This window comes from Microcebus murinus, chromosome 4 (assembly GCF_040939455.1).
Source record: "Microcebus murinus isolate Inina chromosome 4, M.murinus_Inina_mat1.0, whole genome shotgun sequence".
NCBI lineage: Eukaryota > Metazoa > Chordata > Mammalia > Primates > Cheirogaleidae > Microcebus > Microcebus murinus.
This window is the reverse complement of record NC_134107.1, coordinates 61,740,024-61,767,268: the sequence shown is the minus strand read 5'-3', so window position 1 is coordinate 61,767,268 and position 27,245 is coordinate 61,740,024. Positions and strand designations below refer to the sequence as shown.

The following is a 27,245-nucleotide window of genomic DNA, read 5'->3' as shown; positions in this document are numbered from 1 at the left end:
TCTACATATACATGGTGAATAAAATAAATATTGTCCCATATCCTCATAGAACTTATCATTTAATAAGGAGAAGAACATTAAACAAATCAACAAACAACTAGCTGAGTAACTAGAAATTATGTTAAGTGCTATGGAAGAAAAGAACAGAGAGCTAATTTCAGGGCAGTGTAGGCATGAGAGTCAAGAAAGCCCTCTTTGAAGAACTGTCTCATTAATCTCTATATCCCCAATGTCAAGCCTACTGCTGGTACAGAGAAATTGTTTGATGAATATATGAAAAATGAATGAATTGATGCTCAAGGGAACTTACCAGTAGGAGTGGTTACCAGTTTAGTTGTCATAATTGCACCATTACTGCTAACCACCATAATAGGGGAATTGCTACTGGTGGGTAGAGTTGCTGTCACTGGTTTGGGTAGGATTTTACTTGGCTGAACCTGTTGTGTGATGATTTTAACACCTTTCAAAGAAAAAAGATATATCTTAGAACAAATTATTTTTAAAAACATGTCCCTTATATCAACCCAAGAGGGCAGTAGTCACACACATTTACTCAGTCTTGCCTATAGAAAAGCTTTTATCATATTGATGAAACTCTGTAAACTTTAATTCTTCAAATGCCTGTCTTTCCTAATTTCTCTCATTTCAGGAAAGCAACTAAAACATTACATTAACAGTTCTTAAAGAAAAAAAATATTTTCTTTTGTCTATATATCATGTAAGAGCTTTCAAATCAAAGTTATCCATTGGCCTTGAATTTTTACAAGCAAATAAATACAAATATTTAGGATGAAAGGACTAGCACAGAAGTCAAAAACAAAAGTTAGGCCGGGCACGGTAGCTCACACCTGTAATCCTAGCACTCTGGGAGGCCGAGGTGGGCGGATTGCTCGAGGTCAGGAGTTCGAAACCAGCCTGAGCAAGAGCAAGACCCCATCTCTACTATAAATAGAAAGAAATTAATTGGCCAACTAATATATATGGAAAAAATTAGCCAGGCATGGTGGCGCATGCCTGTAGTCCCAGCTACTCGGGAGGCTGAGGCAGCAGGATCGCTTGAGCCCAGGAATTTGAGGTTGCTGTGAGCTAGGCTGACGCCAGTGCACTCACTCTAGCCTGGGCAACAAAGTGAGATTCTGTCTCAAAAAAAAAGAACAAAAACAAAAGTTAATGTAGCTTTTATGTATTCCCAACTCCACCAAAGATTTTTCACAACTCCTTAAACTTACATAAAATCTGCTAAAAACTATTAAAGACCAAGAACATTTTTTGATTTAATTCTAAATTGCCTTCTTTTAAAAGTACTTTTAATAGCTCACTTTGACAAATACAGAATACATAACAAGATACACTATTATTGCACCTACACAAAATATGCATGTGGACAAGAACTTGAGGGCAATATGCAAAAATAAAATAAAAATGTTAGGGTAATGATGTTATGATGTTTTTTAATTTTCAAAATTTTTATTTAAAATGCCCTAATAGTTACACTGACTATCCAAATGTAAATATTCCATTAACAGAAATTTCTTATGCTAACTACAAATTTAAGTACTAATATTTTTTTTTCAGACATCTCTTAAACCTGTATAAGTACTAATATTAATAATTGGTAACTAAAGAAGGAAATTTTTGGTAACACTTTCCCCCCATGAGCAAGTAGAATTTACTTCAGATATGCAAGGCTGGTCCAGCAGAAAATCAATCAATATAATTCAGCATATCAACAGACTAAACAAAAAAAACCCCACATCATCATGTTAATTGAACAGAAAAAGCATTTGATAAAACCCAACACTTATTCATAATATAAATTCCCAGAAAACTTGGAATGGAAGAGCACTTCATCATGATAAAAAGCATTCCCCAAAAACCTAAAGCTGGCATTATACTTAATGGTGAAAGACTGAATGCGTCCTCAAGATCAGGAACAAGGCAAAGATGTCCACTCTCCTCACTCATTTATTCAACATAGTATTGAAAGTTCTAGCTAGTATAATAAGACAAGAAAAAGAAATAAAAGACATACTGATTGGGAATGAAGAAGTAAAACTCTCCCCTTTTACAGGTTAACACAATTCTGTACATAGAAAATCCCAAGAGATCTATGTAAATACTCCTAGAACTAGTAAGCAACAGAAAACTCACTGCATCCAATCAAATTGATACCTAGAACTAGTAAGTGAGTTCAGCAAGGTCAAAGGGTACAAGATCAAAAGGGTATAAGATCAAAGGGTACAAGATCTTGTTTATATACTAATAAGAAATATATGGAAATTTAAATTAAAATCATAATACCATTTATAATCACTCCAAGAAGATGCAACATTTAGGTATAAATCTAACAAAACACACACAGGTTCTTTATGCTGAAACTGTAAAACACTGATGAAATAAGTCAAAGAAGACCTAAATAAATGGAGAGACATATGGTGTTCATGGACTGGAAGACTCAGAGAACTGATGATTGGGGAAGAATTACCACGTCTTGTAAACATTTTCCAGTTACCTGACTCCTGTTTGATCTGGATGGTAGGTTTGATACCAGGTGGCAAAGGAGACTGCTGAGGCTGTTGCTGATGGGATACTGGAGAAGGTTGGGCCACTTGTTGCTGTGTCTGTTGTTGCACTTGATGTAATTGCTGCTTAGGAGACTGTTGATGCTGTTTAGGAAACTGTGCAAGAATCTGAGTTGGGGCACCCACTAAGTTTTTGGGAGAAGGAAGTCTGGTTGATGCCATTTTGATTGCTGATGTAGACACACCTGCACAAGAGTAAGGGAAAAGAGAATGTGAAAGGCAAGCATAATTAAAGTTACTTCTGGTTATTATAATAGATAATATTTTAAAGACTAAATCAATAAAAACTATGATTTACTGAGCACCTAGTAAGTGTCAGATAAAATGTGCAGTTTTTTACGTTTTTGATATCTAGTCCGCAAACTCTGCAAGGGAGGCATCATTGCTCTCAGATTAAAAAATGAATTGATTTTCCCTAGGTGAAGAGTTAGAATGAAAGAAACAAAATCTCACACAGGATGTTCCCCGATCTGTTTCTCAACAGATTTTTTAGAAAATGTAGGTTCTCAATGTGAATAATATAAGAATAAAGCACATTTATTAATTTTTGAATCTTATTTATAAGTAATACATTTTTCAAATATTACTTCTCAGGTTCTAATCAGTCAATTTAAACATGACATCAGATAAAGTAACTCACACTTAAACACTCATCTTTAAAACTATTTAGCAAGGTAAAATAGTTTTTGTATATCTCATTTCTAATAATCTATAAGATAAAGTCATTTCTTGAAAATTCTAACTGGTTGACTAAATAATCATGTGAAAAATTTTTATATCTACAGCAAAAAAATTCTGATAATAAGAACCTTTTCAGTGCAATGCTAATATTAGCAAGCATACATAAACAAGAAGTGCTAGTAACTGTCACTGAAGATGTATGAGTTTGAGAAATTCTTTCTTCTCTCAGATTTTTCATCTATAATTTTTTTTTATAATTAATCAACTACCCAACAGGACTATTATCTGTCAATGAGTTAAGTTAATATTCCTAACAGAGAGAACCTGGAATATAACTCTCCATATTTACTTTTTAAGCACTGCTGAAACAATGAAAAAAATTAATAACCTAATTCTCAAGTACTTAGGATGTTTTTTTGCATACCTTCCTCTACCTTCTTCCACCAAATCCTCACCATGACAAATACACTCACTGTATTACAGAAAAATTTTAAATACAAATATCACATTCTTATGTCTCTAGAAAATGATAAAAATAGAGAAGGATAAACAATATTCAATATATAGAAATAAATATAAGTATAAATATGAGTGTTTATGTATACACTCCCTGGGAATAAGCATATCTAGCACTCAAATCTTAGCTTCTAATTGTTACTTTCCAATAAAAGGAACCAGGGCACCTTGCAGAAATAACTGATTCCAAGGCTGGAGTAGGAAAAGAACAAGATGAGCTTGGTAAATAAAAAAGGCTTTTTCCCCGACTTCTTTTATAATTTCTTTAAAAGTAAATCACCTGTTTGAAGCAAAAATACTAATACAATTTAAAGTTTATAATATATACATAGAATTAAAATGTATGACAACCATAGTACAAGGACAACAGAGGGGAAATGGAAGTACTGTTTTAAGATTTTAAAATGATACATAAAGTGGTATATTATTTGAAGGTAGAATATTAAAAATTAAAAATCTATACTGTAAGTTCTAAAGCTGGGTTCTCAACCAAGAGCAATTTTGGTGCCTCCTCTCTCCCCCAGGACAGCTGGAAATCACTTACAGACATTTTTGATTGCCATGACAGGGGGGATGCTATTGGCATCTACTTGGTAGAGACCAAAAATACTGCTAAACATCCTACAGTGTTTACACAGGTCAGCCCCCATAAGAAAAAAAATAATCTAGTCCAAAATGTCAATAATGTGGAGGTTGAGAAATCTATTTTTGACTATTTTTTTTAAGTGTAGCTAATAAGCCAATGGAGGAAATAAAATGGAATCCATTAAAAGAAAAAAACTCAAATCCAAAAGAAGATGGGGAAAAGGAATAAAAGGACAAATGAGACAAATAAAAACAATTATCAGGATGACAGACTTAGCCGGGCATGGTGGCTCACACCTATAATCCTAGCATACAGGGAGGCCAAAGTGGGTGGACAGATCAAGGTGAGGAGTTTGAGACCAGCCTGAGGAAGAGTGAGACCCCGTCTCTATTAAAAAAAAATAGAAATTAGCTGTACAACTAAAAATATATATATGAAAAATTAGCATGGTGGCACATGCCTGTAGTCCTAGCTACTCGGGAGGCTGAGGCAGTAGGATCACTTGAGCCCAGGAGTTCGAGGTTGCTATGAGCCAGGCTAATGCCACAGAACTCTAGCCCGGGAAACAGAATGAGAATCTGTCTCAAAAAAAAAAAAAAAAAAGATAGACTTAAACTCAATCATATTGATAATTATATTACATGTAAATGGACTAAACACTCCAAGCAAAGGTCAGAGATGGTCAGACTGGAGAAAAAAAGAAAGATCCAACCACACAATGCTCATAAGATATGCATTTTAAATATACAGGCACAGATGAGATAAAAACAATAGGATAAAAAAAAGATATGTCATATAAGAAAGTTGGAGCAGCTACATTAACATCAGAAAAGGCAGACATCAGGCCAGGCTTGGTGGCTGAAGCCTGTAATCCTATCACTCTGGGAGGCCAAGGCAGGAGGATCACTTGAGACACCATCTCTACAAACGACAGAAAAATTAGCTGGGCATAGTGGCACATGTCAGTAGTCCCAGTTACTTGGGAGCCTAAGGCAGGAGGATTGCTTGGGCCCAGGAGTTTGAGGTTGCAGTGAGCTATGATGAGGCCACCACACTCCAACCTGGGTAACAGAGATCCTGTCTCAATAAAAAAAGAAAAGACAGACATCAAGACATCAATGGTGGGGGGTGTCAGCCCATGTGCAGAGGGCTCCCATGGGGGGTGTCAGGCCATGTGCAGAGGTCTCATGTGGGGCTGTGAGGGCGGTGTGCAGAGGCCTCATGTGAGGGTCGTTGGCCGGTGGGAGAGGGCTCACGTGGGGGGTGTCGGAAAAACAATAAATAAATAAATAAAAGATATCTATGATAACATCTAGCATTACCACAGATAAAGAGGAACATTTCATAATGAAAAGGAGATCAATTCATTAAGAAGATACAACAAATCCTAAATGTGTATGTACAAAAAACTGACAGAATTACAGGGAGAAATGTACAATGCCAAAATTATGGCTAGACATTTTAAAACTTTTTTCTCAGTAACTGACATAACAAGCAGAATCCCCTCAAAATAGAAAAACACAAAGAGAATCTGAACAATTTTATCAACAAGTTAATTTCATGGACATGCACAGGAGCAAATGAAAGTCAATTGCTCTAAAACCAGTTATTCCTTTCTCCTCTGACCTACATTTCTTACAGAATCCTGTCTTCTCCCCTCAAGAATTCACCTTCTTAATTTAGGCTAGGATTTAAAAAAAAAAAAAAAAAAAGAATCTACCTTCTTAGGCATTAGTCTGTACTTTTAGTGAGGCTGGCCCTAAGCCAGCTCTAGAGGGCAATTCCTAATTAAAACAGTCATGGTGGCCTCATCACTTTTGCCAGGTACTAGTTTAGGCAAGAGTATGACACAGTTGTGGCCAACATGACATGAGGGCAATCTTCACCTGTGGGACTCCTGGGAAAAGTTTTCTCTTTACTAAGACAGACCCACAGAAGGAGATTATCTCTTCTCTCTTTGAACATTTTCATAGCTGGATGTGGCTCTTGAAATGTACTCATCTTGCCCATGACGAGAATTACCTGAGAAAAAAGCTGACATACCAAGAAAAGCAGAGAAGAAAGATAAAAAGAAACTTCTTGATTTCTCCACTGAGCTATTGTCTAACTTAACCAGACCCTTCCTTTTTCTGGACTTTTGGTTTTATGAGGTAATAAATTTTCTTATTATAAAAAACAATTACTCAATCAATGCAGATTTATGTGATAACATTCATTCAATCACTTACCACATTTTCCAAGTAAATTTAGATATTAACAATCCAGAGGATTTCATTAAACAGTTGAATGCACAAAAGAAAACAGGCTGCTGTGAATACCACTGAAGCAAACATATCAATCCATGTTTGGAGAAATTATGGTCTAGGATACATTGGTATTTTTGAATAAATATGAAATACTTAAGAGTTTTCGGCCGGGCGCTGTGGCTCACGCCTGTAATCCTAGCTCTTGGGAGGCCGAGGCAGGCGGATTGCTCAAGGTCAGGAGTTCAAAACCAGCCTGAGCAAGAGCGAGACCCCGTCTCTACTATAAATAGAAAGAAATTAATTGGCCAACTGATATATATAGAAAAAATTAGCCGGGCATGGTGGCGCATGCCTGTAGTCCCAGCTACCCGGGAGGCTGAGGCAGAAGGATCACTCGAGCCCAGGAGTTTGAGGTTGCTGTGAGCTAGGCTGACGCCACGGCACTCACTCTAGCCTGGGCAACAAAGCGAGACTCTGTCTCAAAAAAAAAAAAAGAGTTTTCAACATAAACCCTAGAGAGAGGATGAAGCGCAAAAAGGTTTTTTCAAAAAAGCCATGAAAGTGAAGGGGAAAGGTGGTCCATGAATGTTAAGAACAATACCCATGTTTTGTTTTACACCTACAGATACTAAAGAAAAAAATTCAGGTATAAAGCAATATACAGGTTAAGTATCCCTTACCCAAAATGCTTGGAACCAGAAGTGCTTCAGATATTTTTTCAGATTTTAGAACATCTGCATACATATAATTAGATATCTTGGGGATGTGGCCCAAGTCTAAACATGAAATTCATTTATGTTTCATATATACCTTAATACACATAGCCTGAAAGTAATTTATGCAATATTTTTAATCATTTTGTGCATGAAACCAAGTTTGTATACATTGAACCATCAGAAAGCAAAGATGTCACTATCGCAGCCATGTGGACAATCTGTGGTTGTTTGGCATCACCATCATTCCTGACTTTGAATTTATATGTTACTGATAAGCAATCATTTTCTTATACTTATTCACATATAAATACTTAATAGTAAAAAATATGATATATCATTAATACAATGAGGAAAAAAATGTGTTCAGGGTAACTAAACAGCACAGTAACATTACCAGAATACCGTTATCAGCTGTTAAACAACAGCAATAACAAACAGTGATAAGCTTTCAGTCTCTACCTATAATGCTATGTCTTGATTAAAAGGTTACTATATACTGTATACTGTAACTGTATACTATATTTTCTTTTTAGGCAGTTGAGGGACCAAGAAGTAGAATCTCTATGGATGAGGAGGCATTCTGCTGGATGGTTTTTAAAAATGTTTCCTTAGAGTCATCTGCCTCATTAACAACAGTTTTTGTCTTAGAAATTTCTCTTTGATTTTATAAAGTTACATGATTTATTTTTCTGTTATGAATGCACTTTGCTCTAGTCCTTCAATAAACTCATCACACAGTTTCACCATGTTGCCTACAGGCACTTTTTTCCACAGTGTTAACAAAGTCATCTTCCCATCACTATTATCATAACCACCTTGATTCAGAACCATTTCTGCTATTTCACCATGAGTCAGTAAATTAACAACTGGAGCCCCATTATTGATGTTAAGAACTTCATTATCCACTTCTCCCAGCTTACTGATGGACTCTGAAAGTATATATTTTGGCACATGTAGGGAGGTCAGACTTCATTTTTTTCCTCACTTGACATAAAGAATCCTTCAAAGTCACCACTTTGTTCAATATTACCACCAAATATAGTCACAGACCAGAGGTTGTACCAGGCATGCACAACCATGCCTTTAGTCACTAAGGTCCAAGGATTGGCAACAGCATATATGATAAACTTTATGATAAACTCCTTCTGACAACCTTCCATGCTCACACCTCTCTCTGTTCACTGATGCTAGCATGCTATTCAAGAAAGTATTTTTATACTTACTCTTTACTGATCTAAGGATACCCTGGTCATATGGCTGAATTAATGAAGTCACATTTGAGGGAAAGTACATGGCATAAACATTATTTTTGATAAGAATTTCAGCTGGAGGACGAGAACAGTTGTCAAGAAATAACAAAGTCTTGCAGTTGTCACCCAGCCCAGCTTCATTGCCGTGAGCACAAGCCACTGGTACAAAATGTTTGTGAAACCATTCTTGGTGATCCATGCCTTTTTGTTAGCATTAATAATGGACAGATAAGAAATTCACTTCTTGAAAACAGCAAGTATGCAAACTTTTGCTTATCACAGAAAGTTTACACTTACGTGTGCCTTCTGCATTAGCACATCCCAGCAGTTATTCTGTCCTTGGCATCCTTGATTCCTGTAGGGACTGTCTCATTAGCTGTAGTTGGTGTCTTTCTGGGGGCAATAACACCAAAACAGTGATGTTTCATCAGCATTATTGACTTGTTCTGGCATCCAAATTTCATTAGCAATGACCCTAACAAATGTATCAGTGAATTTCTTGCTGCTTCATGATCGGCAGATGCTTTATCACAACAAATTTTCTAGAATTTAATGCCATCTCTTCTTAAATTTCTACAACCAGCCTGTTGAATATTCAGTTCTCTTCAATCTTCAGTTCATCATGATAGATCTTTGCTTGTTTCATGATCAGCATACCAAAATGAGCACACCATGAATGGCTGAGTTCACTGCAACAGTGATGGATCCACTCTTTCAATACATGATTGAGATCTCCATTTTTAACTTCATGTAGTGTTTTCCTATTTTTTATTAACTTCTGTTCATCACTTTCAGCACAGAATTTCAACAGCTTATCCTTTTGTTTCTTCAAATCATTTATGGTGGTCATTCCAACACCACACTCTTTTGTAAGACGTTTCCCACTTATACCACTGTCCAGTTTCTCCAACAGCTTGACTTTCTGTGCTATAAAGATAATGCTTCCTCTTTTTCTTATCACTGTTACCCCACAAGGGTATCAGGCCTTATTGACATTCTTCAAGGGTATCTTTATAGCACAGAACAGAGAATAAGCAAACACAGTAATGCATGTAGGTCTTGGCCCCATGTGGGGCATTGAAGGGAACCTGTTATTGACACATTCAGTCTACATACATACCATTTTATGACCCTTTGTGGGTGTACTTGCATGGGGGAATCTAGGAGTGCAAGGAAAGGAAATAACACAGCTAAAGGGGGCTTGAAGAGTCTTTCTTAAAATTTTTAAAAAATTTTTCATTATGGGTCCATAATAGTTATATATCTTTATAGGGTATGAGTGATGTTTTGATACAGACATACAATGTCAATTAATCAAATCAGGGTAACTGGGTTATCCATCACCTAGGGCATTAACATTTCTTTGTGTTAGGAACATTTCAATTCCACTTTTTTAGTTATTTTAAATTATACACTAACTTACTGTTGATTACTGTCACTTTGTTGTGCTATCAAATATTGTTCATTTTACCTAAGTACCTAAATATATTTTTGTACTCATTAACCATACTGACTTTACCACTACCATACCATCAACACTACCCTTCACAGCTTCTGGTAACCATCATTCTACTCTCTTTCTCTATGAGATAAATTGTTTTTAATATTTAGCTCCCACATATGAGCGAGAATATGCAAGATTTATCTTTCTGTGCTTAGCTTATCACACTTAACATAATGTTCTCCAGTCCACCCATGTTGTTGCCAACGGCAGGATTTCATTCTTTTGTGGCTATATAATATTCCATTGTGTATATGGACCACAACTTCTTTATCCATTCATCCGCTGATGGACACTTAGGTTGATTCTATAACTTGACTGCTATGAATAGTGCTGCAATAAACATGGAAGCGCAGACATCTTTTTGATATACTGAATTCCCATCCTTTGGATATATACCCAGCAGTGGGATTCTTACATCATATGGTAGATCTATTTTTAGTTTTTTGAGGAACTTCCATAGTGGTTGCACTAATTTGCATTCCCACCAAGGGTATACGAGGGTTCCCCTTTCTCCATATCCTCGCCAGCATTTGTTATTGCCTGTCTTTTTGATAAAAGCCATTTTAACAGGGGTGAAATGATATCTCATTATAGTTTCGATTTGCATTTCTCTGATAATTTAATGATGTTCAACACATTGTCATACACCTATTGGTCATTTGGGTGTCTTCTTTTGAGAAATGTCTATTCAGATCCTTTGCCCATTTATCAACTGGATCATTTGATTTTTTTCCTACCAAGTTGTTGGATATATTAATATATTCTAATTATTAATTCCCTCATCAGATGAGTAGTTTGCAAATATTTTCTCCAATTCTGTGGGTTATCTCTTTGCTTTGTTGGTTGTTTCCTTTGCTGTGCAGAAGGTTTTTGATGTGATTCCCATTTGTCCAATTTTGCTTTGGTTGCTTGTGCTTTGAAGGTATTACTCAAGAAGTCCTTGTCCAGACCAATGTCCTGAAGTGTTTCCCCAATGTTTTCTTTTAGTGGCTTCATAGTTTCAGGTCTTAGATTTAAGTTTTCAATCCATTTTTATTTGATTTTTTGTATATGGCAACAGGGAAGGGTCTAGTTTCAGTCTTTTGCATTGGATATCCAATTTTCCCAGCATCATGTTTGGAAGAGACTGTCCTTTCCCCACTGTTAAGTCCTTGGAACCTTTGTCAAAGATGAGTTCACTATAGATGTGTAGATTTATTTCTGGGCTGTCTCTTCTGTTCCATTGGTCTATGTGTCTGTTTTTATGCCAGTATCATGCTGTTTTGGTTACTACAGCTCTGTAGTATAATTTGAAGTCAGGGAATGTAATTCCTCCAGTTTTGTTCTTTTCACTCAGGATTGCTTTGGCTATTCTGTGTTTTTTGTGGTTCTATATAAATTTTAGGATTATTTTTTCTATTTCTGTGAAGAATGTCATTGGCATTTTGATGGGGATTGCACTGAATCTGTAGATTGCTTTGGGCAGTATGGACAGTTTAATAATATTGATTCTTCCAATCCATGAACATGAAATATCTTTCCATTTTTTATGTCTGCTTCAACTTCTGTCATCAATGTTTTATAGTTTGCATTGCAGAGATCTTTCCACTTCTTTAGTTAAGTTTATTCCTAGGTATTTTATTTTATTTGTAACTATTATAAATGGGATTATTCCCTTAGTTTTTTGTCAGATTGTTTACTGTTGCTATATAGAAATGCTACTGATTTTTGTATGTTGATTTTGTAACCTGCGACTTTACTGAATTTTTTTTTAACAGTTTAACAGTTTTTGGGGCGAGTCCTTGGGTTTCTCTAGATATAGGATCATGTCGTCTACAAACACAGATAACTTGACTTCTTCCTTTCTAATCTGGACGCCCTATATTTCTTTCTCGTATCTGATTGCTCCAGCTAGAACTTCCAGTACTATGCTGAACAACAGTGGTGAAAGTTGGCATCCTTGTCTTGTTCCAGGTCTCAGAGGAAAGGCTTTCAGTTTTCTACCACTCAGTATGATACTAGCTATCCCACAACTGTCATATATGGATTTTATCGTGTTGAGGTAAGTTCCTTCTATATCCAGTTTTTTGAGGGTTTTTATCATGAAGGGACATTTAATTTCATCAAATGCTTTTTCAGCATCAACTGAAATGATTATATGGTTTGTGTTCTTCATTCTGTTGATATTAATATCATGTATTATATGATTGATTTGCACATGTTGAACTATCCTTGCATCCCTGGGATGAAACCCACTTGATCATGCTGAATAATCTTTTTAATATGCTGCTGAATTCAGTTGCTAGAATTCTGTTAAAGATTTTTGCTTCTATGTTCAGAGATATTGGCCTATAGTTTTCTTTTTTCGTTGTGTCATTGCCTGGGTTTTGTATCAGGGTGATATAGGCCTTGTAGAATGATTTGGGAGTATCCCTCCTCAATTTTTTTTTTTTTTTTTTTTTTTTTTTTTTTTTTTTTTTTGAGACAGAGTCTCGCTTTGTTGTCCAGGCTAGAGTGAGTGCCATGGCGTCAGCCTAGCTCACAGCAACCTCAAACTCCTGGGCTCGAGCGATCCTTCTGCCTCAGCCTCCCGAGTAGCTGGGACTACAGGCATGCGCCACCATGCCCGGCTAATTTTATATATATATATCAGTTGGCCAATTAATTTCTTTCTATTTATAGTAGAGACGGGGTCTCGCTCTTGCTCAGGCTGGTTTTGAACTCCTGACCTTGAGCAATCCGCCTGCCTCGGCCTCCCAAGAGCTAGGATTACAGGCGTGAGCCACAGCGCCCGGCCCCTCCTCAATTTTTAGAAATAATTTAAGTAGGATTGGTATTAGTTCTTCTTTGAATACTCGGTAGGATACACCAGTGAAGCCATCAGGTCCTGGGCTTTTCTTCGATGGGATACTGTTTTATTACTGCTTCTATCTTGTTACTTGTTTTATGTCTATTTAGGTTTTGGATTTCCTCCTAGTTCAATCTTAGTAGGTTGTATGTGCCTAGGAATTTATTAATTTCTTCTAGGTTTTCCCATTTACAGGCATATAGTTGCTCATAGTACTCTCTAATGATCCTTTGGGGTTCTGCTGTATTAGTTGTAATGTCTCCTTTTTCATCTCTGATTTTACATATTAAATATTTGGGTTTTCTCTCTTTTTTCCTAGTTAGTCTGGCTAAAGGTGTGTCTTTGTTGTTTATCTTTTCAAAAAAGAAACTTTTTGTTTCATTGATCTTTTGTATTGTTTTCTTCATTTCAATTTCTCTTCTTTCGGCTCTGATATTTATTTCTTTTCTTCTACTAATTTTGGGTTTAGTTTGCTTTTGTTTTTCTAATTCTTTAAGATGCATTGTTAGGTTGTTTACTTGAAGCTTTTCTACATTTTTGATGTAGGCACTTATTGCTATAAACTTTCCTCCTACTACTGCTTTTGCTATATCACACAAGTTTTGAATTGTTGCATTTTCATTTTCATTTGTTTCAAGAAATTATTTAATTTCATTCTTAATCTCTTCATTGACTCACTGGACATCCAGGAGCATATTGTTTCATTTCCATGTTTGTATATTTTCCAATGTTCCTCTTTCTATAGATTTCTAGTTTTATTCTATTGTGGTCAGAGAAATAATTGGTATTTCAACTTTTTTTAATTTTTTGAGACTTGTTTTGTGACCTACCATATAGTTTATCCTTGAGAATGATCCATGAGCTGAGAAGAAGAACGTGAATTCTGTAGCTGTTGGATAGAACATTCTGTAAATATGTATTAGGTACATTTGGTCTGTAGTGCAGATTAAGTCCAATGTTTCATTGTTGATTTTCTGTCTGGATGATCTGTCCAATGCTGAAAGTAGCATAATATGATAATATGTGCATTATATACCTGGGTATGCCAGTGTTAGAAGCATATATATTTAGAATTGTTATATCTTCTTGCTGAATTGACTCTTTTATCATTATAATGATCTTCTTTGTCTCTTTTAACTGTTTTTGTCGTGAAAGCTATTTTATCTGCTACTCCTGCCTTTTTTGGTTTCCATTTGCATGGAATGTTTTTCCATCTCTTTATATTCAGTCTATGTGTGTCTTTATAGGGGAAGTGCGTTTCTTGAAGACAACATAGCTAGCTCTTTTTTTGATCCATTCAACCATTCTGTCTTTTGATTAGAGAGTTTAGTTCATTCACATTCAATGTTATTAATAATAGGTAAGGACTTACTACTGCCATGTTGTTATTTGATTTCTGATTATTTTGTGGTCCTCTCTTTTTTTTCTTACTTTCTTTCTATATTCCTTTGTTAAAAGTGATTTTCTCTGTAGTGTGCTTTAATTTCTTGCTTTTTTATTTTTTGTGTATCTGTTGTAGGCTTTTTGATTTGAGGTATTCATGAGGCTTGCAAAAAACATTTTGTAACCAATTAAGCATTTGACAACTATGCTTATAAACAACTGTTTATAAACAAGCAAACAGAGAACACTAACAGAAATTCTACCCTTTAACTCTACCACCCCAGCTTTTTAACCTTTTTTGTTTCCATCCATTTCTTTTTCTAGTATCTATCTCTCAAGAAATCATGTTTTTGACAGGTTTGTCCTTTTAGTCTTCCTACTCAAGATATAATTGGTTTATACCCTGCAATTACAGCAAGAGTATTCTGTATTTGTGTGCTTACTGTCATCAGTGAGTCATATACCTTCAGAAGATTTCTTATTGTTCTTTAACGTCCTTTTCTTTCAGACTGAAGAAGTGCTTCTAGCATTGCTTGTAGGACAGGTCTAGTGTTGGTGAAATCCCTCAGCTTTTGTTTGTCTAGAAAGTTTTTATTTCTCCTTCATGTCTGAAGGATATTTTTTCAGGATATAATGTTCCAGGGTTAAGGATTTTTTCCTTCAGCACTTCAAATATGTTATGCCACTCACTCCTGGCCTGTAAGGTTTCCACTAGAACTCTACTGCCAGATGTATAGCTTTTTATAAGTTATTTTTTTCTTTCTTCTTGCTTCCCTTAGGATCTTTTCATTATCCATGACCTTTGGGAGCTTGATTATTAAATACCTTGAGGTAGCCTTGCTTGGGTTAAATCTGCTTGGTGTTCTATAATCTTATACCTATATACTGACATCTTTCTCTAGGTTTAGAAAGTTCTCTGTTATTATTTCTTTGAATAAACAAATCTCGCTCTCTCTACCTCCTCTTTAAGGCCAATAACTCTTAGATTTGCTCTTTTGAGACTACTTTCTAGATCTTGTTGGTGTGCTTCATTCTTACTTCTTCTTTCTTTTTTCTCTTCTGTGTATTTTCAAATAGCCTGTCTTCGAGTTCATTAATTCTTTTTCCTGTTTCGTTATTTCTGCTGTTGAGAAACTCATGCATTTCTCAGTTTGTTAACTGAATTCCTAAACTCTAGAATTTCTGCTTGATTTTTTTTTTTATTAACAAGGAGTCACTCACCAAGTTACTGCTATTAAGATCCTTCCCCCTCTACCACCAACTGCCCCAACAAGAATAACCAGAGATACATTAGCTCTAAAACAGTCTATCTCTAGGAAATCATAGAAGCAGGTACTGAATATCCTTGTCTCCCAGGTACCCACACAGGAGCTGTTAAAAAAGTCCTGCAGTCAGAATCACAAATGCAATCTGTGTGTAGCCATTTCCACTAACATTTATATTTTGAAAAATAAAGTGCCTTAATTTCTTAGTACTAATAATATCTAAAGTAAATATCTCAAACAGAAAGAAAATAATTACAGTTTCCTTGAGTATCTACAGAACATTTACCTTCACATCCCTTATTCTCTATTAACTTCCAGCGACTTTTTAAGAGAAAGCTCTGAGACGTCATGTCCAGCTCCACTATAACTACTTAAGGCTCAAAGAGATATAGGATGCTTAGAAGCAAAATAGAAAAAATGGGGGAAGTAATAAGTTCCTAAGAGATTCAGAGGATACCAGGAGAAAATTAAGAATGAAAAATAGAAGCATGGAATATTCATTTTGCCTGAAGATATTTCATTAGTGACCAAGAGAAACACCTCTCATCTCAAATAATAACATCTTCCTTGGAAAAGCTTTAATCTTTCTAATACAGTAAAACTTTAGCAAACTGTTTTATGAGTACTAGAAGGGAAAAATAACCATCAATAGGTGATAATTTACATTACTTTTGATATAGGGGCCAGTCAGGTGGCCTTTCCCTCTCTCACTTTCAAATTTTAAAATAGTGAATTCAGAACATGTTTGCAACTACATTTTAAACTGACTCTGTATAAAAATTATTTCTAGGCCAGGTGCTGTGGCTCACACCTGTAACTGTAGCACTCTGGGAGGCTGAGGTAGGAGGATCGCTTGAGCTCTGAAGTTCAAAACCAGCCTGAGCAAGATCCCCTCTCTATTAAAAACAGAAAAATTAGCCAGGCGTGGTGGCACATGCCTGTAGTCCCAGCTATTCAGGAGGTAGGAGGATCGCTTGAGCTGGAGAGTTTGAGGTTGCTGTTAGCTAGGCTGACACCACTGCACTCTAGCCTGGCAACAGAGTGAGACTGTCTCAAAAAAAAAAAAAAAAAAAAAATTATTTCTATATTTAACAAGACAATATTATAGTTTACTGCTGTACAAGTAGAAATGTTGGAATGATTTTTTTTTTTTTTTTTTTTTTTTTTTTGAGACAGAGTCTCGCTTTCTTGCCTAGGCTAGAGTGAGTGCCGTGGTGTCAGCCTAGCTCACAGCAACCTCAAACTCCTGGGCTCACGCGATCCTGCTGCCTCAGCCTCCCGTGTAGCTGGGACTACAAGCACGAGCCACCATGCCCGGCTGATTTTTATATTATATATATTAGTTGGCCAATTAATTTCTTTCTATTTTTATGGTAGAGACGGGGTCTCGCTCAGGCTGGTTTTGAACTCCTGACCTTGAGCAATCTGCCCGCCTCGGCCTCCCAGAGTGCTAGGATTACAGGCGTGAGCCACCGCGCCCGGCCTGGAATGATTTTTTTAAATTATTTCAGCTAACACATAAAAGGAAATTTAAGGCCTGTTATTTCCTGTCACTGATAGAGACAACAAATGGGTATCAGAGCCAGAAAATGACAGATGCGCCTATATCCTACTGTAACCACTATAGAGTGAAGGAATACTGACTGTAATCTATATCTATGTAACTTCTTCCTTGCTAACAGTTACATAGAAGATATGCATTACTAAAACAATCAAGATATTATGTTTTCCTATTTGAGTGTTTGCATTCACTACTAGTTCATAAACTATTTCCAAGCCCTAATCTATCTTAAACTGTATATTATTCAAGGAAAACTCAATGAAAACTAATACCAAGTATCCTTCTATATTGCTTCTGTGCTCCCTTTGACAGACTAGACACGTGAGTATGAATTCTATATAATAAATGCTTCCCTCTGATCCCTGTCTTAAGATTTATCAACACTATAAAAAGACAATTTCTGACAGTATGTTGCTTGCCTTTCATATGGTAGGAACACAAAGACTGGGGAGAAGCTGATTTAAGCTAAAATGGAACTGTGGTTTCCACATTTCCTTTCCTCTGTTATTAAAGTTATCCTTGAGTTTAACTTCAGTTCCTTCTCACAATACATCCATCATCTACCAATACAGAAAATTTAGGAGACTGAAGAAAAGGCAAATGGCATGTCCTTGAAACCATCTTCTTCCCCCTACTTCTTATCACTTACTTTGAAGAGGTTGTGTACTTGATATTTCCTCTGAAGAACCTCTAGTAATATAATTTCATGTTTCTCATTTAACATTTTCATTATATTAAAGATATTTGTATAGTCCTTTCAAATTTGTTGTGATAATATTTAACCTACATTTTGTGAATGTTAATTGCCTAGGTGATTAGGTACTACTCATTTGAAAAACACTTGAGGTAAGCATATTAATATAAGAGTAACCCACTATCCTGACATTTCCAAACTGAAGGTGGGGATGGAGTGTGAGGGCAAGAGTGGTAATCTCTGATCTAACAGTAGGGACTTACACACCCAAAGCAGAAAAACATACCTTCAGAGTTTTCTTCAAAATTCCCACCCACCACCACCAACAGAATTAAATGGTAAATCACCACTCACCTTGTGCTACGGTTGACATGACCACAGATGGTGTAGAGGACACCACAGCTGTTACTGCAACTGTATTAGGAACAGGCGATGGTGTAGAACTGCTGCTGCCACTGCTGTTACTACTGACCAGAGAGGACTGTGAAGCAGTTATAACAACTGGCGGCTTCTGGGTTGTGGAAGCAATGACTGATGTTGGTACAAGCTTAGTGACTGCTGCATAGTTATGGGATTTGGAGAGAATGTTGGGCACGAAGGTTGAACTTGGTGATGTGGTCACTATAATAACCTAAGGAAGGGAAAATAAGTTACTTTCACATACCCACTGTACTACTAATGTATGCAGACTCACAGTTAGTTATATATGATATAAAAATAGCTTATGAAACATGAAGAAACAATTCAACAGAGAGGAATATACAACTAAAAATATCTGAAAGCTTTACTAGTAATCATCAAAATGTATTTAATAGCAACAACTTTTACCAATCAAATATTTTAGAAGATAACATGCAGTACTGTGCAAGATATAGCAAAGTAAACATTTCAATATCCTGCTCAGGGAATATAAACTGGCGTAATCTTTCTAGAAAACGATTTAGATATTTATTCATTTGTAAATTTTTATTGAGCATCTACTATGTGCCAGGCATGGTTCTAGATGCTGGAGAATAGAAGAATGAACAAAACAAAATTCATACTTCCAAGGAGCTCACATTCTAGTAGGCAGAGAGAAACAATGAGCAAAAAAGGAAATATAGGCCGGGCGCGGTGGCTCACGCCTGTAATCCTAGCTCTCTGGGAGGCCGAGGCGGGCGGATTGCTCGAGGTCGGGAGTTCAAAACCAGCCTGAGCAAGAGCGAGACCCCGTCTCTACTATAAATAGAAAGAAACTAATTGGCCAACTAATATATATACAAAAAATTAGCCGGGCATGGTGGCGCATGCCTGTAGTCCCAGCTACTTGGGAGGCTGAGACAGAAGGATCGCTTGAGCCCAGGAGTCTGAGGTTGCTGTGAGCTAGGCTGACGCCACGGCACTCACTCTAGCCTAGGCAACAAAGTGAGACTCTGTCTCAAAAAAAAAAAAAAAAAAAAAAAAAAAAAAAAAAAAGGAAATATATGTCAAATAGAGACAAATGGAAGATACAATAAAGTGGGGTAAGGGAATAAAGAATCATGGGCATGCTATATGATTTTTTTAACATACTGAATAAAGACCTCTCTGTAAGGTGACATTTGACGAGAAACCAGAAGGAAATAGGGATATGAACCATGTTGCTACATAGAAGAGTATATAACACAAGGAGCAGGCCCTGAGGCAGAAGCAAGCTTGGTATGTTCAAGAAACTTTAAAGACCTAATAAACAGGATAGGAATTTATAAGGTAAAGAGTAGTGGGTGACAACTACAGAGAAGTAATGGAGGACTGGATCAAGTAAGATCATCTTGATAGTATATACCCTTGATATGATGTAATGAAACTGGAACTTTCTCTCTGTGGTCTTCCTTCAAAAAACCCATTATCCTACTCTACTCATAAGAAAAACATTCAAATTCTAATAGTCGGGCATCTACAAAATACTTGACCAGTACTCCTCAAAAGTTATCAAAAACAAGGAAAGTCTGAGAAACTTTCACAGATAAGAGGAGCCTAAGGAGACATGAAAAGGAAATATAATGTGGTATCCTAGAATAGAAAAAGACATAGGTAAAAACTAAGGAAATTAATATTATCTGTTAATTATAACAAAGGTATTATACTAATTTAAAATGTTAAGAATAAAAGAAACTGGGCCAGGTGTGGTGGCTCACTCCTGTAATCCTAGCACTCTGGGAGGCCAAGGTGGGCAGATCCTTTGAGCTCAGGAGTTCAAGAGCAGCCCAAGCAACAGCAAGACCCTGTCAATAAAATAAAACAAAATAAAATAAAATAAAATAAAATAAGATAAGATAAAATAAAATAAGATAAAATAAAGAATAGAGGAAACTGGGTGTAGGATATATGAAAACTCTGTATTATCTTCTCAATTTTTCTATAAATCTAAAACTATTCTAAAAAGTATCTTTTTGAAAGTAATCATTATTCTATCTGCTAGGTAAAAAGTCTAATAGAGCAATGAAGGTAGCAAGAGGGAGACAATTAGGAAGCTCCTGTAACAAACCAAGCAGAGACGGTGACCAAAATGTTTATGGTGGAAGTAGTGAAAAGTGAACAGATTCTGAATACATTTTAAGGTTAAAACCAACATGATATGTTCACAGGTTGATATGAAGAATGGAGAACAAAGAGGCAGAAAAGAAATATCAAGGTTCAGCTAATGTAGCTAGAAAACTGCAGATGATCTAGAAACAAAGCATTTCAGACAGAGAGAACAGTATGGCATAAAAGACCTATGTCAGAATTAGCTTGATGTAGTTAAAAACAGAAAGAAAGCCAGTGAAGCAAAAGCATATAGGGCAAGGAGGCATTGGAAAAGTAACCAAAGGCCACATCAAATAGAGTAAAAAATTTAGATTTTATACTAAAATCTAAAATTAATGGGAAGCCAAGGGAGCATTTTAAGTACAGAAAAAACAAAATTTGATTTATATTTTAAAAGATCAGTCTACCTGCTATGTGGTGAGAGGCCAAGGGTAGGAGCAGTGAGACCAGTTAAGAAACTATTGCAATAGACCAAGCATAAATGATACAGGATGCTTGGACTGGGTTGTTAATAGGGAAATGAAAAGAAGTGATCAGATTCAGATTATTTTGAAAGGTAGAGACTAGGACTTGTTGATGAATGGAAATGGCAGGGTTGAGAAAAAGAAGAGAATCAAGAATAAATAGCTCCTATAGCTAATATATATTAGATTATTTAAATCTCCCAAAAATCCTATGATGCAGATACTATTATTATCCCCATTTTACAGCTGAGAAAACAAAAATCATTTATAAATCTATAGTATGACAGTTTTATTCTGGGGTGAATATAATGGTGATATAGTGAAACCCAAAACAGAGCAGATTATCTCCTTCTTCTTTCACTGAAATTATTTGTACCTACCTCATATAGAAAAAGTGTTTAAAACAATTAGTACCTACATCTCAAAGAAGCTTTGACCATAATATTGTTATTTATATATCTTCAGAGCTACAGAGAATTACAAAATACAAGTACTTTTTCATTACTTTAAGGAGTTTGTTAATTATTTGAGGAGTCAAGCAAGATACCTAAGTCTTAACCAGCAGACACCTGTATAGAGTTGACCAGCATACTTACATATAGATTTGATCAGTAAATACCTACATAGCGTTAATAGAAAAACAACAATCAACCATTGTACAAACTGAGAAGTAGACCAATATGGTAAAAAGACCACAAGGTTAAGTCAGATAAACCTGCACTTAGATCCTGCATCTGCCATTTATAAAAATGGCAAGCCCCTGGACATGTTAAAAATCTCTGGGCTCTAATTTTCATCTAAAAATGGGGATAATAATACCTAACTTGCAAAATCATTACAATGACTAAATGAGATAATGATGTTAAGCATCTGACATAGTGCTAGGCACATAGCAGGTGGTCAATATTTGGCAGTCAACAAATGGTACTTATCAGTAGCTTATTATTACTACTTAAATGTTGAAAAGATATCAGTAAAGACATTACACATTAAATTAATTGGGAAATGTATTTCAATGTACTTTATTTTTGTTTCATTAAAAATTTCCCTTTATCTTTTCCCCAAATTCTGATACCTCCCAGAATCCAAATAACTCACAGCTACTACCATAGCCAAACCATTAGAGTAGTAATGGCAATTAGGTCTCACTTTTGCTGATTCTGAACTAATAGCAGTAGCTTCTTGGAGCTCAATGCTTATAATCACTGTGAGGCACAGATGGGGATTTGCCAAGGGTTGGCAGGAAAGTATGCACAGTTAATTAATTAATGTCTGTCATGTGCAAGGGAAAGGGAAGTGTTTACAGTTGTGTCAAATATTTATAATTTCAGAACTAGAGTATGCAGGTAGGCTTCTAACATTAAGACAAAAAAACTTCAGCAAAATAAATCTAGAGTCTTAAAGAGTAGGTTTTAGGTTATAGATACAAATTATAAAACATAATTTTGAGATTTCAGCCTGCAAGATGATTTCTGATCTGAAAAGGGGTTATCAAAAATTAGAGTTCCACCCTGGAGAAAACCTACTTGCACTTTAAAGTTACTTATTACAACAGGAGAAATATAGGGGTGTTGAAACCACGTGAACCAAACAGTGTTTATTCAGGCCATAATTCAAATTACTGACCTTCTAGCACTCACAAAAACTCCTTAAGAGTGCTGGGACTTGCACCCTAAGGATAAAATGAAAAATATCAATCAAGCACATGAAAGCATAAAGCTATATTCTGCTGCTTTGTTTATATAAGTGCTGCATCAATGTTATATTTAAAATGAAGGCACCACATTAACATAGGTGGAAATTTGTCTACCTTGGAAATATATGACCTATTTGAATTTGAATAAAGTCCTCAAATTCATAAATAATTATACTTAATATAAAAGTCACTTCACCTAAAATAATTCCTAAGTTGCCTTACACAGGATTTGTGAGAAATCCAAGGTAAATACAATAATGGCAATAGCCTTGGATAAATTTCAGAAAAATTCAATTACCCAGCAAAAGGAAAACAAAAACAAAACACCCCAAGTTAGTCCTATTAGTCCTACCTGTACTCAGCTTGTCCACAAAATAAAACTGATGCCATTGAGTACACATGAAGTAAAAAAGTACAGTTTTACATCTGGAGCATAACAGATGCTCAATAAATATTTGGGGAATGAATGAGTCTTATTTTTTATTTAATCTGTTTTAAATGTTTATTTTTTTTAGACACAGTAAGACACATCTAAGGTTCAGAGCCTGAAATATCACAGTATGGCTCATACATGACCTTGGAGATGAATATGGCCTCTTGTAAACATTGTAAATCTGAAAACCTCAACTATCCATTCTCAAATGAAAATTCAGAGAAAAAAACAAAAGATATGACAAAGCCAACGAATTAGAAAAAAAAAGTTCACAAACTTCATTGAATAGGTGAATCCCCAACTATTATAAGTATTTTTATGTACATTTACAAAGATTGTAAAGTTAATAATGTTAGGTGACATTTACTGAACACTCATTATATGTACCATTTTAAGTATTTTACATGAATCACCTCATTTAATTTTCCCAGTAACTCTAGGTAATACTACTATCATCTTTATTTTATAAGGAAACAGGCTCAAGAGATGTAGCAGAGCCAATATTGGCACCAGATCTATTTATTCATTTATTAATTTGTTCATTCATTCATTCAACAAATATTAATTAGCACCTACTACATGCTAGGCACTCTTCTAAACACTAGGGAATACAGTGATAAAGGAGACAAAGTCTCCACCCTCAACAACTTATAGACTATAGGAGAAACAGAAGATAAACAACTTTGCAATATAACATCAATTAGTTAAAAGTATTATGAATAAAAATAAAAGAGAGTAAGGGAATAGGAGGATATGGATGGGAGGTAGGTTCTTTTAGCTAGTAGCTAATTCTTTTAGCTAATAGCTTTGCTTTACTATCTCAAATATCAAATTAAAGTACATAAGGGTAGAAGGGAGAATAATTACTGAGAAAATAAGATCCAGCAATGAAGGCAATAAAAATATCACAGTAAACAGACTTGAAAATTCAGAGATAGCAGGCTGATGTCACCAAATATAGGGCCAGCCCAGAAAGCAATAACTAAAATAGTATATGAAAAATGATATTCAGAAAGATTATCTTGAAGTATCAAATAAAAATGTAAAAATTATGTTCAGTATAACATTTAAGAAGTCATCAAAGTAGTTAATTTTTTTATATTAAGGGTAAACTTCAATGAACTGATGAATTCACTTATTTGGAACAGCTCATTTTCAACCGTGTAAATAAACAAAACACTACTTTCCATAAAATACCTGTAAGGAAAGGACACTAATTTTTTTAATATATATCTTATGTTGTACTTTAAACAGCCAATCTCATTTAATCCTCACTATCTCATTAAAACCTCATTAGGTTTTAATCTCATTAAAACCTCATGAGATTGGCATTATTCTCATCTCATAGATGAATAAGCAGATATAGAAAGACTAATTTATCCTAGGTCATACTGGAAAACCTGGGGTTCTAACCCAGGACTCTCTGACTACAAAAATTCTTGTTTGATTTTAATACTACACCATAATCCCTCATCCTCAGACTGAAAATAGAATTATATCCCACAGATCATTCAGCTCATTATCACTTCTAGATATTGAAAGAATAACGATAATTTTTAATATACGATATAATGATATCTTTTCAGGAAACTCAAAGAGGTTCTTTTTTTCTTTTTTTGAGACAGAGTCTCGGTTTGTTGCCCAGGCTAGAGTGAGTGCACTGGCGTCAGCCTAGCTCACAGCAACCTCAAACTCCTGGGCTCAAGCAATCCTGCTGCCTCAGCCTCCCGAGTAGCTGGGACTACAGGCATGCGCCACCATGCCCAGCTAATTTTTTCTATATATATTAGTTGACCAATTAATTTCTTTCTATTTATAGTAGAGACGGGGTCTCGCTCTTGCTCAGGCTGGTTTTGAACTCCTGACCTTGAGCAATCCACCTGCCTCGGCCTCCCAGAGTGCTAGGATTACAGGCGTGAGCCACCGCGCCCGGCCCTCAAAGAGGTTCTTTAAATGAAAGTTATCACAGGATTAAAAATTCAAAGATGGAAAGAGCATTGAATACAGAATTTACCTCCACTTCTTCCCTAAAGTCCCCCTAAAATAGTTTGAAGGGGGAGGGAAGGGAAGAGGCACATAACCTATAAGATCAAAACAAAAAGGAGACAATAGCTATAAAGTTTCAGAAACTGGAAAACAGACAAGTAGTAATGGATCAAGCACATCCAAGAAAGTGGAAACCTAAGTTAGCAAACAGACAACTAGCAAATAAGACAACTATCATTAGTGAACCCCAGAAAGACTCAAGAATTTAGAGCACCACAAACTTCTGAAGTAGAGGTAAAAGTGAAAAACTACAGAGAGGAAAACTAGTTGAAAATCTGTTTAAACAGCATAGAGATCACTAGCTATCCTTCCCCACCCTAAAGGAAAGTGAGGAATACACTCTCTTGAAGGTGACTAAATCCAAGGATATCTGATGACATCAGGCACAACTGAGGAGGGTGGGTACTATACTGAAAACAAAGGGGTTAAATAAAGTCTGCATAATGAATGGTGAGCCCACCCAGCCTTCTCCCCCCATTTATTCACCAAACACTGACAGCCTAGCTTATACTACTTAAGGTAGGAGACTAGAATATTCTTCTCTAAGGAATCTGACCAGTCCAAGGAAAAGCCCCAAAGATAGTAACAACTGATGGAGGTGAAGGGGTAGTGAGTGTTCCTCAACAAAACAGCCCAGTTAGGTCAATCTACAATGAAAGTCACCATTAACATGTCCCAACCATACACAGAGAGCTTTCTGTCATCTTTTTAGTGTCTACTTTCATTTATAAGCAGATAGCCAGACAGTTAAGGAAAGTGAAATAAAAGAGATCAAAATAAATAGATAAAAGGAACATACATGAAAGTGAGAGAAAATGAAAGAAGAGACATAAAAATATTATCATGAATACCAAGTAAATGAATACAATAATTCTGTGAAAGAGCAGGATGCTAATTTTTTTTTTAAAAGAGCTTTTAGAGAACAAGAAAGACTTACTAGAAATTTAAAGTATGACAGCAAAACTAAATTACATAAAAGTACAGAAAGATAAAGTTAAGTGATAAGGAAAATAATAATACTTACACAGCATTTACTATGTGCCAGGCTCTATTCTAAGTTTTTTATATATTATTTCATTAAATAAATGACACCCAAAATCCTATAAAATAATATTGTTTTCCCTGTTTTAAAGATGAGAAAACTTCGGTAGAGTCTGGTTTTCCCAGTCACATAGCAAGTAAGTGGTAAAAGCCAGAATTTGAATCCAGGAAGTCTGTTCTGACATTCAGGCTTTTGTCATTATACTAGAGTAGGAAAAAAGTGCAAAAAAAAAAAAGGAAATGGGGAATGAGAAAAGATAAGAAAATTACAGGATCAATTCAGGCAGTTCAACAGGTGATCCAAAAAAGAAAACAGAGAAAAATCAAAGAAATAACTCAAAAAATTTTCTAGAACTGAAAGACATAAGTGTCCAGAATAAAAGGGCCTATTGAGAACACAAACTATTGGCTAACAAAGGCCCACACCAAAGAACATTACCTTGAAATTTCAGAACTCTGAAAGTTACTAAAAGTTTTCAAAGAGAAAAACAGGATCTGAAATTAGAATGGCATTGGGCTTCCCAAAAGCAATACTGGAAGCCAGAAGCCAACAAAGCAACACCTTCAAATTTCACATGGAAAGTGATTTCCAACCTAGAATACCAACCTAGCTATACCATCAAGAAAGTGGGAGAATAGAATAAAAAAATTTGCAGTCCACCATGCAAGATTTAAAAAAATTTTCTTTCCATTCAACCATAAACTAGGAAGCTACTGGAGAATATACTCTAGCAAAATGAGTCAATAAATTAACAAAGAGCAAGATCAGAATAACAGTAAAGGGAAATCCCAGAAATATAAGTGTGCAACAAGCTTAGTATGGGAAGGCAGAGGGTTCTAATAATATGAAACTGACAGAATATTGATGACTTGAAGATTCTTAGAGAAGAGTTTAGGAATGCATTAATACTAGTATATAAAGAATTTTAAAAGATGACAATTATTTACTTAATTATAGCCTTCCTTTCTTCTATGAAACACCTAACTGACAACTTTATTACTTTGGCAAAGTAAAAACTGATTTCCTCAAGTAAGGTCATACAAATATAGATTTAAAAAATTTTTCTATTTTAATTATTTTTCAAAGGCATTATAATTAGAAAATAGAGCACAATTCTTAGAAGTAGGAGATCTGCTAGCTGTGTCATCCTAAGGAAGTCCTTTAGTATCACTAAACTTCATCTGCAAAAAATGAAATAATAATACC

At 35.5% G+C, this 27,245-nt stretch overlaps 1 protein-coding gene across 2 annotated transcripts in view; it reads right to left on the bottom strand.

Moving 5' to 3' along the window:
• Positions 1-27,245, bottom strand: part of EMSY (EMSY transcriptional repressor, BRCA2 interacting) — a 134,074-nt gene that overhangs the window by 37,864 nt on the left and 68,965 nt on the right. For both annotated transcript variants that reach the window (XM_020286618.2, XM_076002324.1), the window contains exons 12-14: positions 18,166-18,442; positions 2,513-2,767; positions 311-460 (exon numbers count right to left, since the gene is read on the bottom strand). In XM_020286618.2, the coding sequence (XP_020142207.2) occupies positions 311-460; positions 2,513-2,767; positions 18,166-18,442 (682 nt within the window). The remainder of the gene's footprint in view (positions 1-310; positions 461-2,512; positions 2,768-18,165; positions 18,443-27,245) is intronic.